The 15,326-nt window shown below is 35.2% G+C and overlaps 1 protein-coding gene across 1 annotated transcript in view; it reads left to right on the top strand.

Moving 5' to 3' along the window:
- Positions 1-15,326, top strand: part of Ppp2r3a (protein phosphatase 2 regulatory subunit B''alpha) — a 170,222-nt gene that overhangs the window by 68,454 nt on the left and 86,442 nt on the right. Inside the window, exons 4-5 of the mRNA XM_048794539.1 lie at positions 6,414-6,680; positions 14,202-14,305. Of these exons, the coding sequence (XP_048650496.1) occupies positions 6,414-6,680; positions 14,202-14,305 (371 nt within the window). The remainder of the gene's footprint in view (positions 1-6,413; positions 6,681-14,201; positions 14,306-15,326) is intronic.

Here is a 15,326-nt window from a genome sequence, read left to right as displayed (position 1 = left end):
TAAAAATACAACCAACATAAACAGATTGGAGACAGACACAACTGACTCTAAATATGCAACTTAACTACTAAGATTAGAAAAACAGGGGCATAACGAAAAGTGAACCATCAACGTGCATCAGTGTATTGTGGGAATTAATTATTTTGTCTTTACAGAAAAAAACAGAAAACTTTGTCTAATCTTGAGACTTAAATGAAGCTCATTTAAAGGATATTCTATATTTTTGATTAAGTACTGCATGTGTATATATATATATATAATTAAGAATTATAATTAAAGAATTATAATTAAAGAATTTAATTATAATTAAAGGGACCTAAACAATCAGGGAAGCCTTTATTAAAAGAAGGTAGAATTTGAGTTGGATTTTGAAAGATGATCAGAATGTGCATTTGAGGAAAGAGAATATTCTCAGGAGGAGAATGAAAATTCATTCCTCTGAAGCCATGGGTTGGTTAGGGAAAGAAGAGGAAGGAATAAATACAATAACATTTGGTTTAATTGAATAAGCAGTAGTCATGTCTAAAGACCTAGATTTTTTGCTGTTGTTTTAATTTGGAGAAATAATAATGAAAGAAGAAAAGTTCACTAGGCAGGAATAGAAGGAAAAAAATATGGAAAAGCGATCTGTCTTTAAAAGTTAACATGTAAAATGTTAACAGTGAGAGAAATAGAAACTAAGGAAGGGCCAGGTCAAAGCATAGAACCAGTGGTTTTCAATGATAATCTTTTTTCAATCTACTAGTACCTGAAAGCTTTCAGGTAAGATTTTGTACAAGCTGAAGATTCCACAGTTAAAGAAAAAGACTTTTTAAACCACAAGTTTAGACATATAAACCCAATGTCAGAATATCTTGAAATGAGTGGGGAAAAGCTGACTTAACATTGTAGGAAACAGTGGAAAACCAAATTATTTAATGACCACTAAATTAGATAGTAAAAGAAGGTTGTAAGCTACTTTTTGTTTCTGTTTTCTGTGATACTCATTTTATATTTTCTAGAACTAGAATATAATACTGATTTGATTAAAAATAAGTATTGATTAAAATACTTTAAAAAGATTGACTAAAAATAAGTATTGAAATTTAAAACAAATGATTAAAACAAGTGATAATTTACTTGTAAATAATAAATCCAGTATTTAATATATGAGAAAATCATGGAATAGGTATTTTTAAAATCTGAGATGATTCCTTTAGCTCCTCAAAAGAGAAAGTCTCATAAATTCAGGACATTCCATGTAATTACTATTTGGTATCTTTTTAAACCTATTTCAGCTAGATTTCATTAACTCATATATATCAAAAACTTCTTTCTTATGTTGTTCCACTCTCTTAAATAATACTTTTAACAGTAAATTTTCAAAATATATCCAAAATCATTTCCCCAAAAAAAGTAGGTTTGATGATAAGTCTTCTGCTTTAATTTTTTTTTAAATCTGAGACCAACAATTTTTTTTTACAAATCTTTAAGGATAAATATTTCTTTCTCTACATTTTGATGAGAGGCCTATTCTTTTTTCACAAAATATTAAGTTGCAAAAGCCAAAAATATTCTACATATTCTCTCTCTCTCTCTCTCTCTCTCTCTCTCTCTCTCTCTCGTTTTAGGAGAAACTGCTTTATGTGGATTGACACCTCACATACTCTTGAGTTTAAGAAGTTAGCATTATCTGAGAAGTTGCTATTTTTAGGTCCAGCTGTAATGTTTCTAACTTTGGTACTTGGAGTAGTGGGTGCTTCCTTTCCCAGAAGGCTCTGTATTCTCAATATGTGCAGGTCAATTTGACATAAAGCTACCTACAAGGAGCAGGAGGCCCTTTGCAGCCTGTGTTTTTCATTTGAAAATTATGAGCAGGTATTTGAAACCTCAGGTTGTATTTGGGAATCAGCTACATGTCAGGACAAGCATGAATTGTAGTCCCTGGAGGCTGGGAGAGCATAATGCTTGAATTTAATTTCTTTGGGAGACGAGAAGAAAAAAAATACCTTTCTACCTGACAAGATTGACAGCTTATTAAATTTGACTATCTTCAGAAGTGTGCTGGACAATTGCGAAGTAATCGTTCATTTTTCAAAGATGATGATCAAGGAAACATCTTTACGAAGGGACCCGGATTTAAGGGGAGAGTTAGCTTTCCTGGCAAGGGGCTGTGATTTTGTTCTCCCATCAAGGTTTAAGAAGCGGCTGAAGTCATTTCAGCAGACACAGGTTTGAAACTTGGGTGTTTCTTTTAAGATATTTTTATTACTAATAAAACCACCCATTGAACTAACTCAAAAATAATTTTATAACTCACTTGTATCTTGATATTAAATCAAGGAATTAATCTGTGTCCTCTATTCAGCTATTTGCAGAAAGCTATTTGTAGAGGGATTCCAACAGGTTTAAAAATAGACCTTCTGGATCTGGAATACAGTACTCACATTTTTCTCATGTAGAGAGAGAATCCAGTTTTAGAGACAATAAAATACAACTTAACAAATAATTTATAATTTAGCCAGAAAAATACTAGTATCTTTAGTAGGAATCTTTGATAGAATTGGTGTTAGAAGCCTTATTTGCACTTTGAATCAGTAGACTGTGTTTAACACACTTGGATCAGTAATGAATGTTTGATTTTTTGTTTGTTTTTTTTAAAGTATTGATCCTGGTAATATTTTTAAAGGCAGAAGTATTTTTATATATAAACAATTGTGTACATGTGTAATACACTGTGTAGGTAGATAATAATGAAGGATGGCTTCTAGATTGTGAAAAGGTGATTTCTCTCAACAAGCAGTGAGACTGAGTGATTTCTGCCTGTGATAACTTCTTTGCAGAGTTTCTGCTTTCTTGATTACTACCTTTGGGCCAGTGTCTTACCACACAAGTTGCCTAACGTTGCGTACAATACAAATCAAGGGCTACTCAAATACTGGCCATCCAAATTCCATCCAGAAACCATAGTTTCATTGTTATTCTGGCCCAGAATAATTTCAAATTACTTGGGTGAACTATGTGAATTCCATTTTCCCCCTTTGTAGGTCAAAACCAGATAAATATTAGAAATCCTCCAGTGATATAATAGTGTTAGAACACTATTTAGAATGAATATTTAAATAATACTACGTTTATAAGGAAATGCTAAGGTAGAAAATTAAAATTCTTTATCCAGCTTATTTTTTTAATGTTGCTCCTATATTGACTGAAAAGCTTTATTCAATATGAGCAGTTGTCTAATTTACCAGTAAATCTGGCAAAATTTGTTCTACTAGTTTTTATTGTATAATGTTTATAAAGTATCAGTTTTATTACACTACTTTAAGGTTTAAATTATGTGTATCCTATTGAACTCAATGGAAAATAAATTGATATACCCAAAAGTTCAAAATAAATGCATTTTATTTACATCATTTCCTTTTTAATGACCACAGAACTTGATCAGTTTTATTAAATATGAAATTAACCAGTGAATTAATAAATTCTTGCCTATCAGTGAATTGCTCTGTGTTAAGAAATACACAATGAATTGCAAAATATATGCAGTATATAATCAAGTATTTTCCCATTAAAATAAAAGCTTTGACAGATAACCAGTGTTTGTGCTGAATGTCACTTACTTTGTCAGAGCAAAAGTATAGAGTTAACTGCATTAAAAAATGACAAAATCATAGAATTTGCAGGGAAATGGATGGCACTAGAGCAGATTATGCTAAGTGAAGCTAGCCAATCCCTAAAAAACAAATGCCAAATGTCTTCTTTGATATAAGGAGAGTAACTAAGAACAGAGTAGGGACGAAGAGCATGAGAAGAAGATTAACATTAAACAGAGATGAGAGGTGGGAGGGAAAGGGAAATTGCATGGAAATGGAAGGAGACCCTCAGGGTTATACAAAAGAACATACAAGAGGAAATGAGGGGAAAGGGAAAAATAATACAAGGGGGAGAAATGAAGGTCAGTAGAGGGGGTAGAGAGAGAAGAGGGGAGGGGAGGGGAGGGGAGGGGGGATAGTAGAGGATAGGAAAAGTAGCAGAACACGACAGTCACTAGTATGGCAATATGTAAATCAATGGATGTGTAATTGATGTGATTCTGCAATCTGTATATGGGGTAAAAATGGGAGTTCATAACCCACTTGAAGCAAAGTGTGAAAGATGATATATCAAGAACTATGTAATGTTTTGAACAACCAACAATAAAAAAAAAAAAAGTATAGAGTTAACATTGGAGATTTTGCTCCAAACCTTCTCCCCCACTGGCACCACTGGTCTTAAATCTTATGGCTATAATTGCCCTGAAATTATTCATAACTACCCTGGATATCATACCATGGAAAACAAACGTTTTAGGGAAACAAAGAATTTTTATGATTGAACACATGTAGTCTCTCAAACCTCTTTCTGCTTAAAATAATGGGAAGGAAATGACAAGAGACAAGTGACCGAGTTAAAGCTTTAAAGAAAGAGTTGTGCCTTATTTTAGAATTTTAAGAATATTTTCTACTACGATTGACTCATGAATCTGTATATGCAGATTCAGCATTAAGCAGAGAGAAATGTTTACTTAGAATAGTAATAGAATCAGTGTGTTTAATCCAAACTGGTTTGAAAACTTTAAATTGCTTTACGAATGGAAATGATTATTTATGATTGAATCTAAAAATTATGCCAAATTATACATAATCTTTTGAGAACCCCCACCTTTTGGCTTTGTCACTCATTTTCTTCCATGAGGACAGATCTGTGCCCAGCACTGTTTTGAATCTTTTACTCACGTTACATTCTTTAATTTCCTTCAGTCCTCACAACAGTCTTCCAAGGTGTAGGGATTATAATTTCTGTTTTATTACTGAAATTTTAAAAGGTTAAGTAACTTTCCTGAGGACACAGTAAACCATCACTGTTTTCTGTTCAGTTCTTCATTGGCATCCTTTCCCTCTGTGCTGTTTCTTCCTTGCCTATTGCTTATTGTAGGATTGTTGTTCAGACTTCAGGGGTAGCATTAGGCTAATTTAAGGAAGGAGAACATTAGAGCAATACTTTGTGATCAGTGAATTTAAAATAAACTTAGCCAGTCAATAGCCATTCTGTCTTTCATACTTTATGTAGCATCTCATATAGTGCCATGCTTATGAGCATAAATGATTGGGTTATTAATTAAGAGTGGAAATTAAAACTCTGAGAGTCTTCATAGAATCTGTTTTTTGCTTTTTCTGTGAGGACTCTCAGAACTCAGAAACAAACTCCTACCTGAACAATGGTGTACTCCTTCCGTCCCTTTTCCCTCAATCTTGAGTTATCTCCATCTCCCAATTGCTCCTCCCCACCCCCCGCACACCTTTTCACTGTCTTTTCTAATATCACTTTATGGTATACCACATCAAATTCGGTTTGGAGAAAAGAAGGATATAAACTATAAATGAGTTACTTAACTGTAAAGGGAGTCTGGTTGTAATGAAATTAATGACCACAGAACTTGCATATTAAGAATATACCAAAAATGAGATAAATAAGTATCTTGGGTAAAATGGCATGCCCCTTGGTATTAAGTAAATCAACCATAACTAAAGTGCTTTGACTTTCATAACAAAAGTTTTTCTTAGCATCAGGGCTTGATAGTGATTCTTCCTCAACAAAGTTAACTAGAAAAGAAAGTAAAAGTAGCCCCCTACCCCAAGTGCATTTTAGATCTGTGTATTTAAAAAGAACTTGTCATTTCTGCCGATTGAAGGAGAGGAAAGACTAAGAACAGAAAGTCTAAAAACAATCTTCAAAAAGAATTTACTGGGCTAGGGCTGTAGCTCAGTGGTAGAGCGCTTGCCTTGTATGTGTGATGCACTGAGTTCAATCCTCAGCACCACATAAAAATAAATAAATAAAATGAAAATTTAAAAAATAAATAAATGTATTGTGTCCGTCTACAATTAAAAAAATTTTTTTAGAGAGAGAGAATTTTAATATTTATTTTTTAGTTTTCCGCGGACACATCTTTGTTTGTATGTGGTGCTGAAGATTGAACCTGGGCCGCACGAATGCCAGGCGAGTGCGCTACCGCTTGAGCCACATCCCCAGCCCCTAAAAAAATTTTTTAAAAATACTAATCTAGTTTCAGCAGATTAATAGTACACCTCAAAGTCCTTACTCTATCAACTAATACTGCTCTTTGATTATTTTGAAATATCTGCCAAATGATTGATGGGAAAATGTCCTATAGAATTTTTAAAATATAAATCTATATAAACTCAAGTATTGATAAATAAATAATGTATTCATTTATTTAAATCTTCCTAGAGATATGCCTACTACCCTCAAGTAAAGTGAGTAATTGTGGTTTCTTGTATTTATATACTACTTCCTATTACTGGTGAGGATTCTCAGGAAATATATACAGTTTAGAATTTTTGTGTCTTATAATCACATTTTTCTTCCAGATTCAAAATAAACCAGAAAAGAAACCAGGAACACCACTTCCAACTCCAACCACTTTTCCAGTTAGCCCTCAACCTCTCTCCCCTGTTCCTGCTGTGAACAATGTTGTGAATGCACCGTCGTCCATAAACATTCCACGGTTCTACTTTCCCGAAGGACTCCCAGATACCTGCATTAACCATGAACAGATTTTAAGCAGAATTGAAACTGCTTTCATGGATATTGAAGATCAGAAAGCAGACATTCATGAAATGGGAAAAATTGCAAAGGTAATAACAATTACTAAATGATTAATAATTCCCTTTTCTCTTGCAGTCCCAGTGTTCTCCTTACTGCCTCTTTGCTGTTTTGCATGCAGAGGATTTTTTTTTTTCCATGTTGAAAAAACGTTATTTGATACTATTAGATCTCTAGCTATAGTCCTACTTCATGGAACTCAAAGTATGAAAGAAATTTTAGTAGTATTCCAGTTCAACTTCCCACTGAATGTAGGAATTCCTTCTAAGACACCATTAACTCATAAATACATTCTCTTCTTGAATGCTTTCAGTTACTAGAAGCTCACTACCTTGCCAGTAGCTTGTTCCATATTAAAGAACTATGTTTATTGGAAACATTTTCCTTATGTTGGATAGGAATTTCTTTTTTGTTTTCAGCTATTGACCTTACTCTACCCTGAAGCTAGATAAGGAGCCACTAGGCCATCTCAACACTAACATTTTATCCAGAAATAAATGAATGTGATACCAGGAAGCAAGTCTTTATTTTTTTCCAATATATCCAACTGCTTCTAATTTAATATTTTAGCCCCCTAATGTAGGACTACTGTGGCTGCACTCCTCCTAGAATAATATTGAACATGACTATCAGATTATAGTTGATAATGCCATTACTCAGCTCAGGAATATTCAGGATTCTTACCCTCTGTGGCAGTACTTTGCTTGGTTTGGTTTTATTTTTATCACTCATGTATATTCGAAAGTCATATCATACCTCAGATTTTAGCAGTGGTTCTAGGCTATGCTTCAAGAGGCTGAGGATTGTATGGAGGCAAGTAGGAGATCAAGTGAGTGTGCCCATGACTCCATGCAGACTTCTAATTAGAATGGTTCCCCAGCTTTCAGGAGAGATGTTAAAGTTTGAAAAGTGTTGCTCTTCAGGATAAAACCCTTCTCTTAGTAATCTAGGGCCTCCATACTCAGTCTCCAGAGATCCTTTCCAAAATTAAAATTACCTGATGCTGTTTCCTGCATGAACCTGACCCTATCATCCACTCACAGTCACAACTCTACATTTGGACTCATGTAGCTCTCCCTTCCAAGATGGGTTTCCATTCCTACCATCCTCCACAATACCCACTTTGAAGACATGGCTTACATTCTGCCGTTTTAAAGAAATCCCTAATTCTGTTCATGTTGATACTGAACACAAGTCCACTTTCAGACTGTGCAGAAGCCAATCATTGGAGATGAGAGTTAGTGAGAAGGAAATCAGATTTATTCAAGGGCCTATTCTAAGAAGATGGCAAGGCCATCATCCTGAAAACTCCATCTTAGGAAATTCAGGGGTACAGAGGGCTTTTAATGAAGAGGAAAGTAAAGTAACGGGAAAAGGGACAAGAAGTCTTCATGCTTAATCATTCAGTAATCATCTTTTTCATTCAGGGGATCTTATCCTTTCTCTTTGTTTGGAATATTGTGATTACAAATAACTTCTGTCTCCTGGGCCAATCCCTATAAACTTTTAGATAAATACATTATTTTCCTGCAAATTAAATATTATCCTTTTAATTAATAGGATTAGTAAGTCCTTGGCCCACACTTTGATGTTATTTGAATACTAGGTGTTCTAGGTTCTGACAAACTAAAGAAAAATTAATGTTTGGGAAGTCTGGGGACCAGCTTCTTTTCTCTTTGTCCTCTTTTTCTGCAGTAGTTGACTGTAAGTAGTAATATCTCAGCTATTGAAAGGGGGTTTTCTTTAGACTTACAGTGTTGAGCAAAGAGAAGAACAAAGAGTAACTTTACGAGGGACAATTTTGCAAAGTAAAGCTAATCTCGAATAGGATGGTGCAAAACAAAATGGCGTAGACGTTATATATTATAATGCCCTGCCCTTTGCCTAACTCTGACCTCACAGAGCATTTCTGTTGCTGCTAAATAGTTTGTGAACAGAGATTTTAAAAGAATTCTTTCTTTTATTATCTCTTTCTTTGCCACTTCCCCCCTCTTAGAACTTGATTTTGGATCCCTTAGATCAACAAACTCCCTCATTCCAAAAGTAAGAACTTACCTGTTTCCACAGGGTTTTACTTATGAGGAAATTGCAGTACCACAAGTACTGAAGTCACAGAACTAGTTTTTGTCAGGAGACAAATCCTTTTAACTTCTGGCGTGATACTGCTTCCATAAGTCTTATTTTCTGAACATACACAAACATTAGCTAGCCCCCATTCGGTTGTCATCCAAATAAATTACAAGTTCTCTTTCCTATATTAGGTGACAAAACCAAGACAGTAAATTCTCTGAATAGCCTGGAACTATGGATCTAAATCAAAAATATAAAAGTTAGAAAAGATGAGTGCAATCTGCATTTTGGAGGTAACATGTATTAAACCAAAACTCTTGAGATCAGGGGATCTCCCACATAAAAGAATTTATTGAGCCATTATAGATGTTAGCCAGAAACCAGGTCCTGGGACAAGTTTGAGCAACTACCAGCAGGTGGGTGAGATAGCAGTTAGAAAATGTTCACCAGGTCAGAGCTAGAAGGAATTTCTATAAACATTGGAAAAGGAAAGCACTGTAACCTAAATAAGCTTTAGATAAGAGGGGTGGGATAATAAGAAGCCAGAAAAGCTATCAGATGGGTTTTTTGCTTCTGGATTTGTTGCTTCTGGAGAAGTATTTGTTGCTTCTGGATTGGTTGAGATTAGTAAGAAAGGTTAAATGTAAACCAAGCTCCCTTATCTCTTCCCCTTCATTCATTGGTCTTTGCAATAGAATTTACAACATCTCAGAATTTTTCTTTTATCACATGTCAACTATATAAATGCCAAATAGGTATTTCTAGAATGGGAACAATTTGTGTGAAAGAGATGGAAGGTTTCATAGAATGCTTAGTATAGGCAGATAAGGAAAACTTGTCCAGATTAAGACATAGTAGTTCCCTGGTGTGGAGCAGGGTCATTATGTCTGGACAGCCCATCCAGGTTATTAGTGCTTCTCTTTCATAGACCTGCAGCCCATCCTGTCTTGCATAGAGAGTCTGCTGGGTTAACCCTGAACCTCTGAATATTCCTAACCTCTGTTGAAGAGCCCTGCTCTCCCTGTGCTTCCACATACTCCTGGTCTGGCCCTGTCACCCCTATAGTATAGTAGCCATGCCTTATACCATGGTTCCCTAGCATGCCACAGATTGAGTGAAAGGAAGGCAGAAAGCCAGAAACTCCATGATAGTAGTCAAGGAAGAGATATGACTGATTAAATTGCCTGAGTTGTACTTGATGATGGCCCTAAATTCTATTCATGGGTGCCAAGCCTTTGTGTTCATTCCTTTTAACCTTAATTGTCAGTTCAGATAGCAAAGTAAACTGCCCATACCTTTAGAAAGTTAAAACTAACATTGCATATAAAAATGAAGCCATGTATATAATGACCTCAAAAGTTGTTAAAAGTATATTGATTTGGGGCTGGGGATGTGGCTCAAGTGGTAGCGCGCTCGCCTGGCATGCGTGCGGCCCGGGTTCGATCCTGAGCACCACATACAAACAAAGATGTTGTGTCCACCGAAAAATAAATAAATAAATAAATATTTTTTTTAAAAAAAAAGTATATTGATTTGTGTTTTATTGATTGCTGTATCAGCTCATTTTATTAGATTTTTGTCTCTTTCGCCTTAAAACTGTTTATTTTAAAATTGATTTAATTATGTCTTCCAGCTATTCTGTTTTTATTTAATCCAGCTTTTACTCAGCTGTCAATCTGTTAGCACATACTAGTCATCCTTATCTTTAACCATCTTTTATATGTGTCTCTTGTGCCAGGAGACAGTGAACTCTATCTCCAGCACTTGCTGCCCATGAACTTTCAGTAGGTTGATGTAGAAAAAGGGAGAAGAGAGGCAGCCTTTAAGAGGCAAGGAAGGAACAGATCATCAGAGCAGTAAATGAATGTGTTTATGGTTTCATATAGTTTTTAAAGCTATTTGAAAGATGAGCTTGAGTTTGCAACCTAATTGTAGTGGCATTTAAGTGTAGCTGTAAAGTTTGGGATCTGTTTTTTAAGTGCAAAGAAAATTGTGTTCATGAAATCTGTGTATGTTAGTGCAGTTTTACCCTCTTGATCTTAGACCTCAGTCATCCCTAGAGAGCTTACTGTCATGTCTGGTTCAGTATGTATGTATTTTTTGTACTTTTTCCCACAGCATTAAGTGAGATGGAGAAGAGATAGAGAATGAACCAAAGAGGGATGAAAGCAGTGTAGAACAAAAACTGAGCAACAGATAGAAAAGCATTTGTCAGAGACTAGGCCAGAGGATTCATTACATAGTTTTATCCTCTAGCAGAAAGTCGAGAGGGGAAAAAAAAAGTAAAACTCTTTTGAACCATGTAAAGCTCTCCAGCCCCTCTCTTTTTACTGATGTAGCACTATCTTGACCTATTTGTGCCTGTGACCTGTAAAGCAGCCACTCTGTACCTGAATTTCTTCTGCTGCAAAATGGGATAAATCTGCCTGCCCTCTTCTGCATGAGATCATATGAGGATCTAATGAATAATAGGCATGAGACAATTTAAAATGTTGAATGAACATTACAAATATTGGGTAATCGTCTCCTGTTTATATCGCTTGACAGCCTTGCTTTCAAGTTTTTGTTTTGTTTTGTTCTTTTTTGTTTTGGGAATGGGTATTGAACCCAGGGGAGTACTACCATTGAGCTATATCCCGGTCTTTTTTTATTTTTTATTTTGAGACAGGGTCTCTGTGAACTTGTGATCTTCCTGCCTCAGCCTCCCAAGTCACTGGGATTACAGGCATGCACCACCTTAGATTTCAGTTCTTGATGTTGTGCTGTTCTTGGATCAAATTGTAGGTGTTAGTCAAGTTTTCTTTGCTCAAGTGACTTTGATTTCCATATTCTGACTCTCACTTACTCTAAACATAAGTTTCCTAAATCCATTTTCTATATCTCCCTGTTTGTTCCCACTTATCAGTCACTTTCTTCCTTTGTTTAAAACGTTCTATCTTGTGTTATTAATAGTTCTATTTTGTCACCTTCAAATTAATATCACTTACTTTTTAGTTTATTGATCCACTGGTTCCCTCTATCTTAATTCTTTGATTTTTAAGTAGATGTAGACCAGCCATACGTTTCTTTTTTTTTAATATTATTTTTAGTTGTCAATGAACTTTATGTTGTTTATTTATATGCAGTGCTGAGAATCTAACCCAGTGTCTCACACATGCTAGGCAAGCACTGTGCCACTAAGCCACAACCCCAGCTCCCCATGCATTTCTTAAATAGTCAAAATGTAATGTCCACAACCCTTGACATTCACTGTTCTCCTTTTTTCCCTCTTGGCATTTTCTCCAAGGGCCTGATACCTTCATGTTGTAACACTAGTGTACTCAGGGTTCCCCACTATTAGAAAAGGCTGACCTTTTCCAGTCTCCTTCAAAACATTTTCATTGTGAATCTTTTCTCTTAGGGGTTTGCCTTTGGATCATAGTAAGTTTATGTGTTAATGTCTTAGTGATTCACTCACTATTCATGAGCTGACACATGCATTTTATCAGAAATCTGGGAAAAAACCCTCAGTTCAAGGGAATGAAAGTTGTTAATAGAGGAACTTGTCCCATAGGAGGTGATAAACATAAACACCCAGTCCCTGAAGTGTATAAGCTAAGGTTGGTGACTATTTCCCAAGTTTGAGCTCTAAGAGTCCTGACCCTTCCAATTCCGAAAAATTCATGAATGACTCCAGAAGGGGAAGTTTCAAGACCTTTGGCAAGCCATTTCCAGTCTCTCCCTGCACTTTCTGTTCTTGTAGCTCCCCCATCTCTGTAATGTGAACCATTTTTTCAGCTTCCCCAACAGTTGCCAATAGCCCATCACTAAGACTCTCTAAGAGTATTTCCTTGGCAACCCACTCTGCACAAAAGGAGAGACAGGGAGTAGGGGAGGTAGATTTGACAGTTCACACACCCAAAGCATATTAATTGTTAGCTTTGTACCTTGGCAATCATACAATAAACAAAGCCATATCATTGTTAAGCTGACCTCAATAAGGTATTCAACCTCTGGAAATCTTAAACTCTACCCTGCTTGCAGAACATGCTTTAGTGGCCCTGGAGGCAGCAGCCTCTTATTTCTGCCCTGTCCTTACCTTCACTGGCCTAAATCTTGCTTTTCCTAGTCTAATTTCTGCCATGAACCAGCAGCATCCTTGGGTGGTCTCTCAGATGACTAATGTTAAACTAGGTACTCTTCATGCTTTCCATGGGAATCTCCTGTGCACTGAAGCCTCACACCAGGAGCAACTTCACCTAAACCTAAGGTGGATACACATCTAATCTAACTCCAAAAAAAGAATCTTCCCTTTGTAGAATGATGAAAGCTCAACAGATCCTGTATTAATATGAATAATATCTTTAACTTTTAATACAATGTCACTTTGAAGAGTTCTAGATTTGGGGATATATTTTCTATGTATGTACAAAATTAAGAAGATGTGGACATTATTTCTGATTTTTAAATTAATTTAAATTTTTAAATTAATAATTTCTAATTATTCCTAATTTTTAAATAGTATTAATTATAGAAAATAATTTCCCTCTAAGGAAAAAGCAGGTAAATTTTGTAAGAACTCTTGTTTACTAGAGGAAGCCAGTATTTTATTTTTAATGAAAAGAACAGCCTTTTATTAAGGAAAAAATCAATACTCTTTAGGGTATTGAAAGTCTTTATATTCATTCCTAGTTCTTTTAAGACTTTCAGTGAATTAATGTATATAATATGTAGTTACTTGTGGTAGCTCTAGCATGTTGATTTTTACCTTTTATCTTTTACTTGAATTATAACCATTTAGATTTTAACCATATAGTTTTCTTTTTTTCTTGGCAGTGTTGGGGATTGAACTTCATTCCCAGCCCTTTTTTAGTTTTTATTTTGAGATAGGGTGTCACTAAATTTCCTAACCTGACCTTGAACTTGGAATTGTCCTGCCTCAGCCTTCTGAGTAGCTGGGTGATGGGTGTGCACCACCACACCTGCTTCATACCTGGTTTCTTGAACAACACAGGATTTTCTGGTTCTTGAACCTGAAACTTAAGTATAGGCAAAGGAGAAAGGAGATAAATAGTTGAGTGTTTTAACAACAAGTGACCCAAATGATAAAATTCTGCTCAAGGATTGAAAGACATATACATCCATGATTTTCATTAATTTCTTTTTCTTTGTAGAAGGTAGAAAATACATGATGTAATAGTGCCAGGTGGGGAGACTGGCTGCTTTATTATCAGGATGGAGAGATATCACTATAATGAACTTGGAGAAAAAGTTTATTGGCTTGATTTTCTTCACTAAGCATGTACTCCTCTTAATTTTAATTCCTCTCTCTCTGTCTCTCTGAATCTATCCTCATTGATACATTTGCCTATGGCTCAGTTGTGTTCACCCTGAGGCCATTCTGTCTACTGTGGCATGAAGGGTAAAAGTCCCAGATACTTTTCTTTGACCATGTTATCCCTTCACAGCCTCTGGCCTTACTCTTTATTGATTTTTATTTGCAGATCTGTGGCTGTCCTCTCTACTGGAAAGCCCCCATGTTCAGGGCTGCAGGGGGAGAGAAGACAGGATTTGTATCAGCACCATCATTCATTGCCATGTGGAGAAAGTAAGTATGAGCAGTTAGTCTGAGGCTAACAAAGAATTATGTAGTCCTCATAACATGCCTTATAAAGGTCACTTGTTTTATTCATTTTTCTTTTACCCTTTACTTCAGTAAGGAAAACTTCACTAAATTTTAACTAGATATAATTCAATATTGGATTATATGAGAATGGAACGGTATTTTTCATGTGATACATGTGGTTTGTTCCCCTTTTATGTCATTGTTATTAGATTCAAATACTGAGTTTCAAATGTAACAAGTAAAACTAAGAAACTAATTTTCACAACCATTTTCTTTACCACAAGCCTTTACCTTACATGTCTTTAAACAGTAGAGTAAATCTGCAGAAATACTTCTTTAATAGCTACTTAAGGGCTGGGGATGTGGCTCAAGCGGTAGCGCGCTCGCCTGGCATGCGTGCGGCCCGGGTTGGATCCTCAGCACCACATACAAACAAAGATGTTGTGTCCGCCGAAAACTAAAAAATAAATGTTAGAATTCTCTCTCTCTCTCTCAAAAATAAATAAATAAATTATTTTAATAGCTACTTAATAGCTTCTTAGTTTTACTTGTTACATTTGAAACTCAGTATTTGAATCTAATAACAATGACATAAAAGGGGAACAAACCACATGTATCACATGAAAAATACCGTTCCATTCTCATATAATCCAATATTGAATTATATCTAGTTAATTTATCATAAATAATTGAATTATAATAGATTTTAATTATTATTTTTGAGGGCTATAATTAAAGAATCAAAGGACTAGTATATTTATCAAAATATTCTTGAATTTTAACTTTCTGATAAATTTTCTTTAATTCAAACTCAACTTTCTTCTCCTTTATACCTTTCTTTTTAAGGTGTTATTTCTTAATATATTTATACATTTTAGGAAAATATCAAATCTGTACCTTCTTCCTCTTTTAACCAATTATACCTTTTCTGTGTTATATACCCTTCCCCCTAGTAAACTATGTAGAAATGCTGTTCAGTTACTATTATCATACAAGTCAGTGT

Source organism: Marmota marmota, unplaced genomic scaffold, assembly GCF_001458135.2.
Source record: "Marmota marmota marmota unplaced genomic scaffold, marMar, whole genome shotgun sequence".
NCBI lineage: Eukaryota > Metazoa > Chordata > Mammalia > Rodentia > Sciuridae > Marmota > Marmota marmota.
Note: the sequence above shows the minus strand (reverse complement) of the source record. Positions and strands in the feature narration are given on the sequence as shown.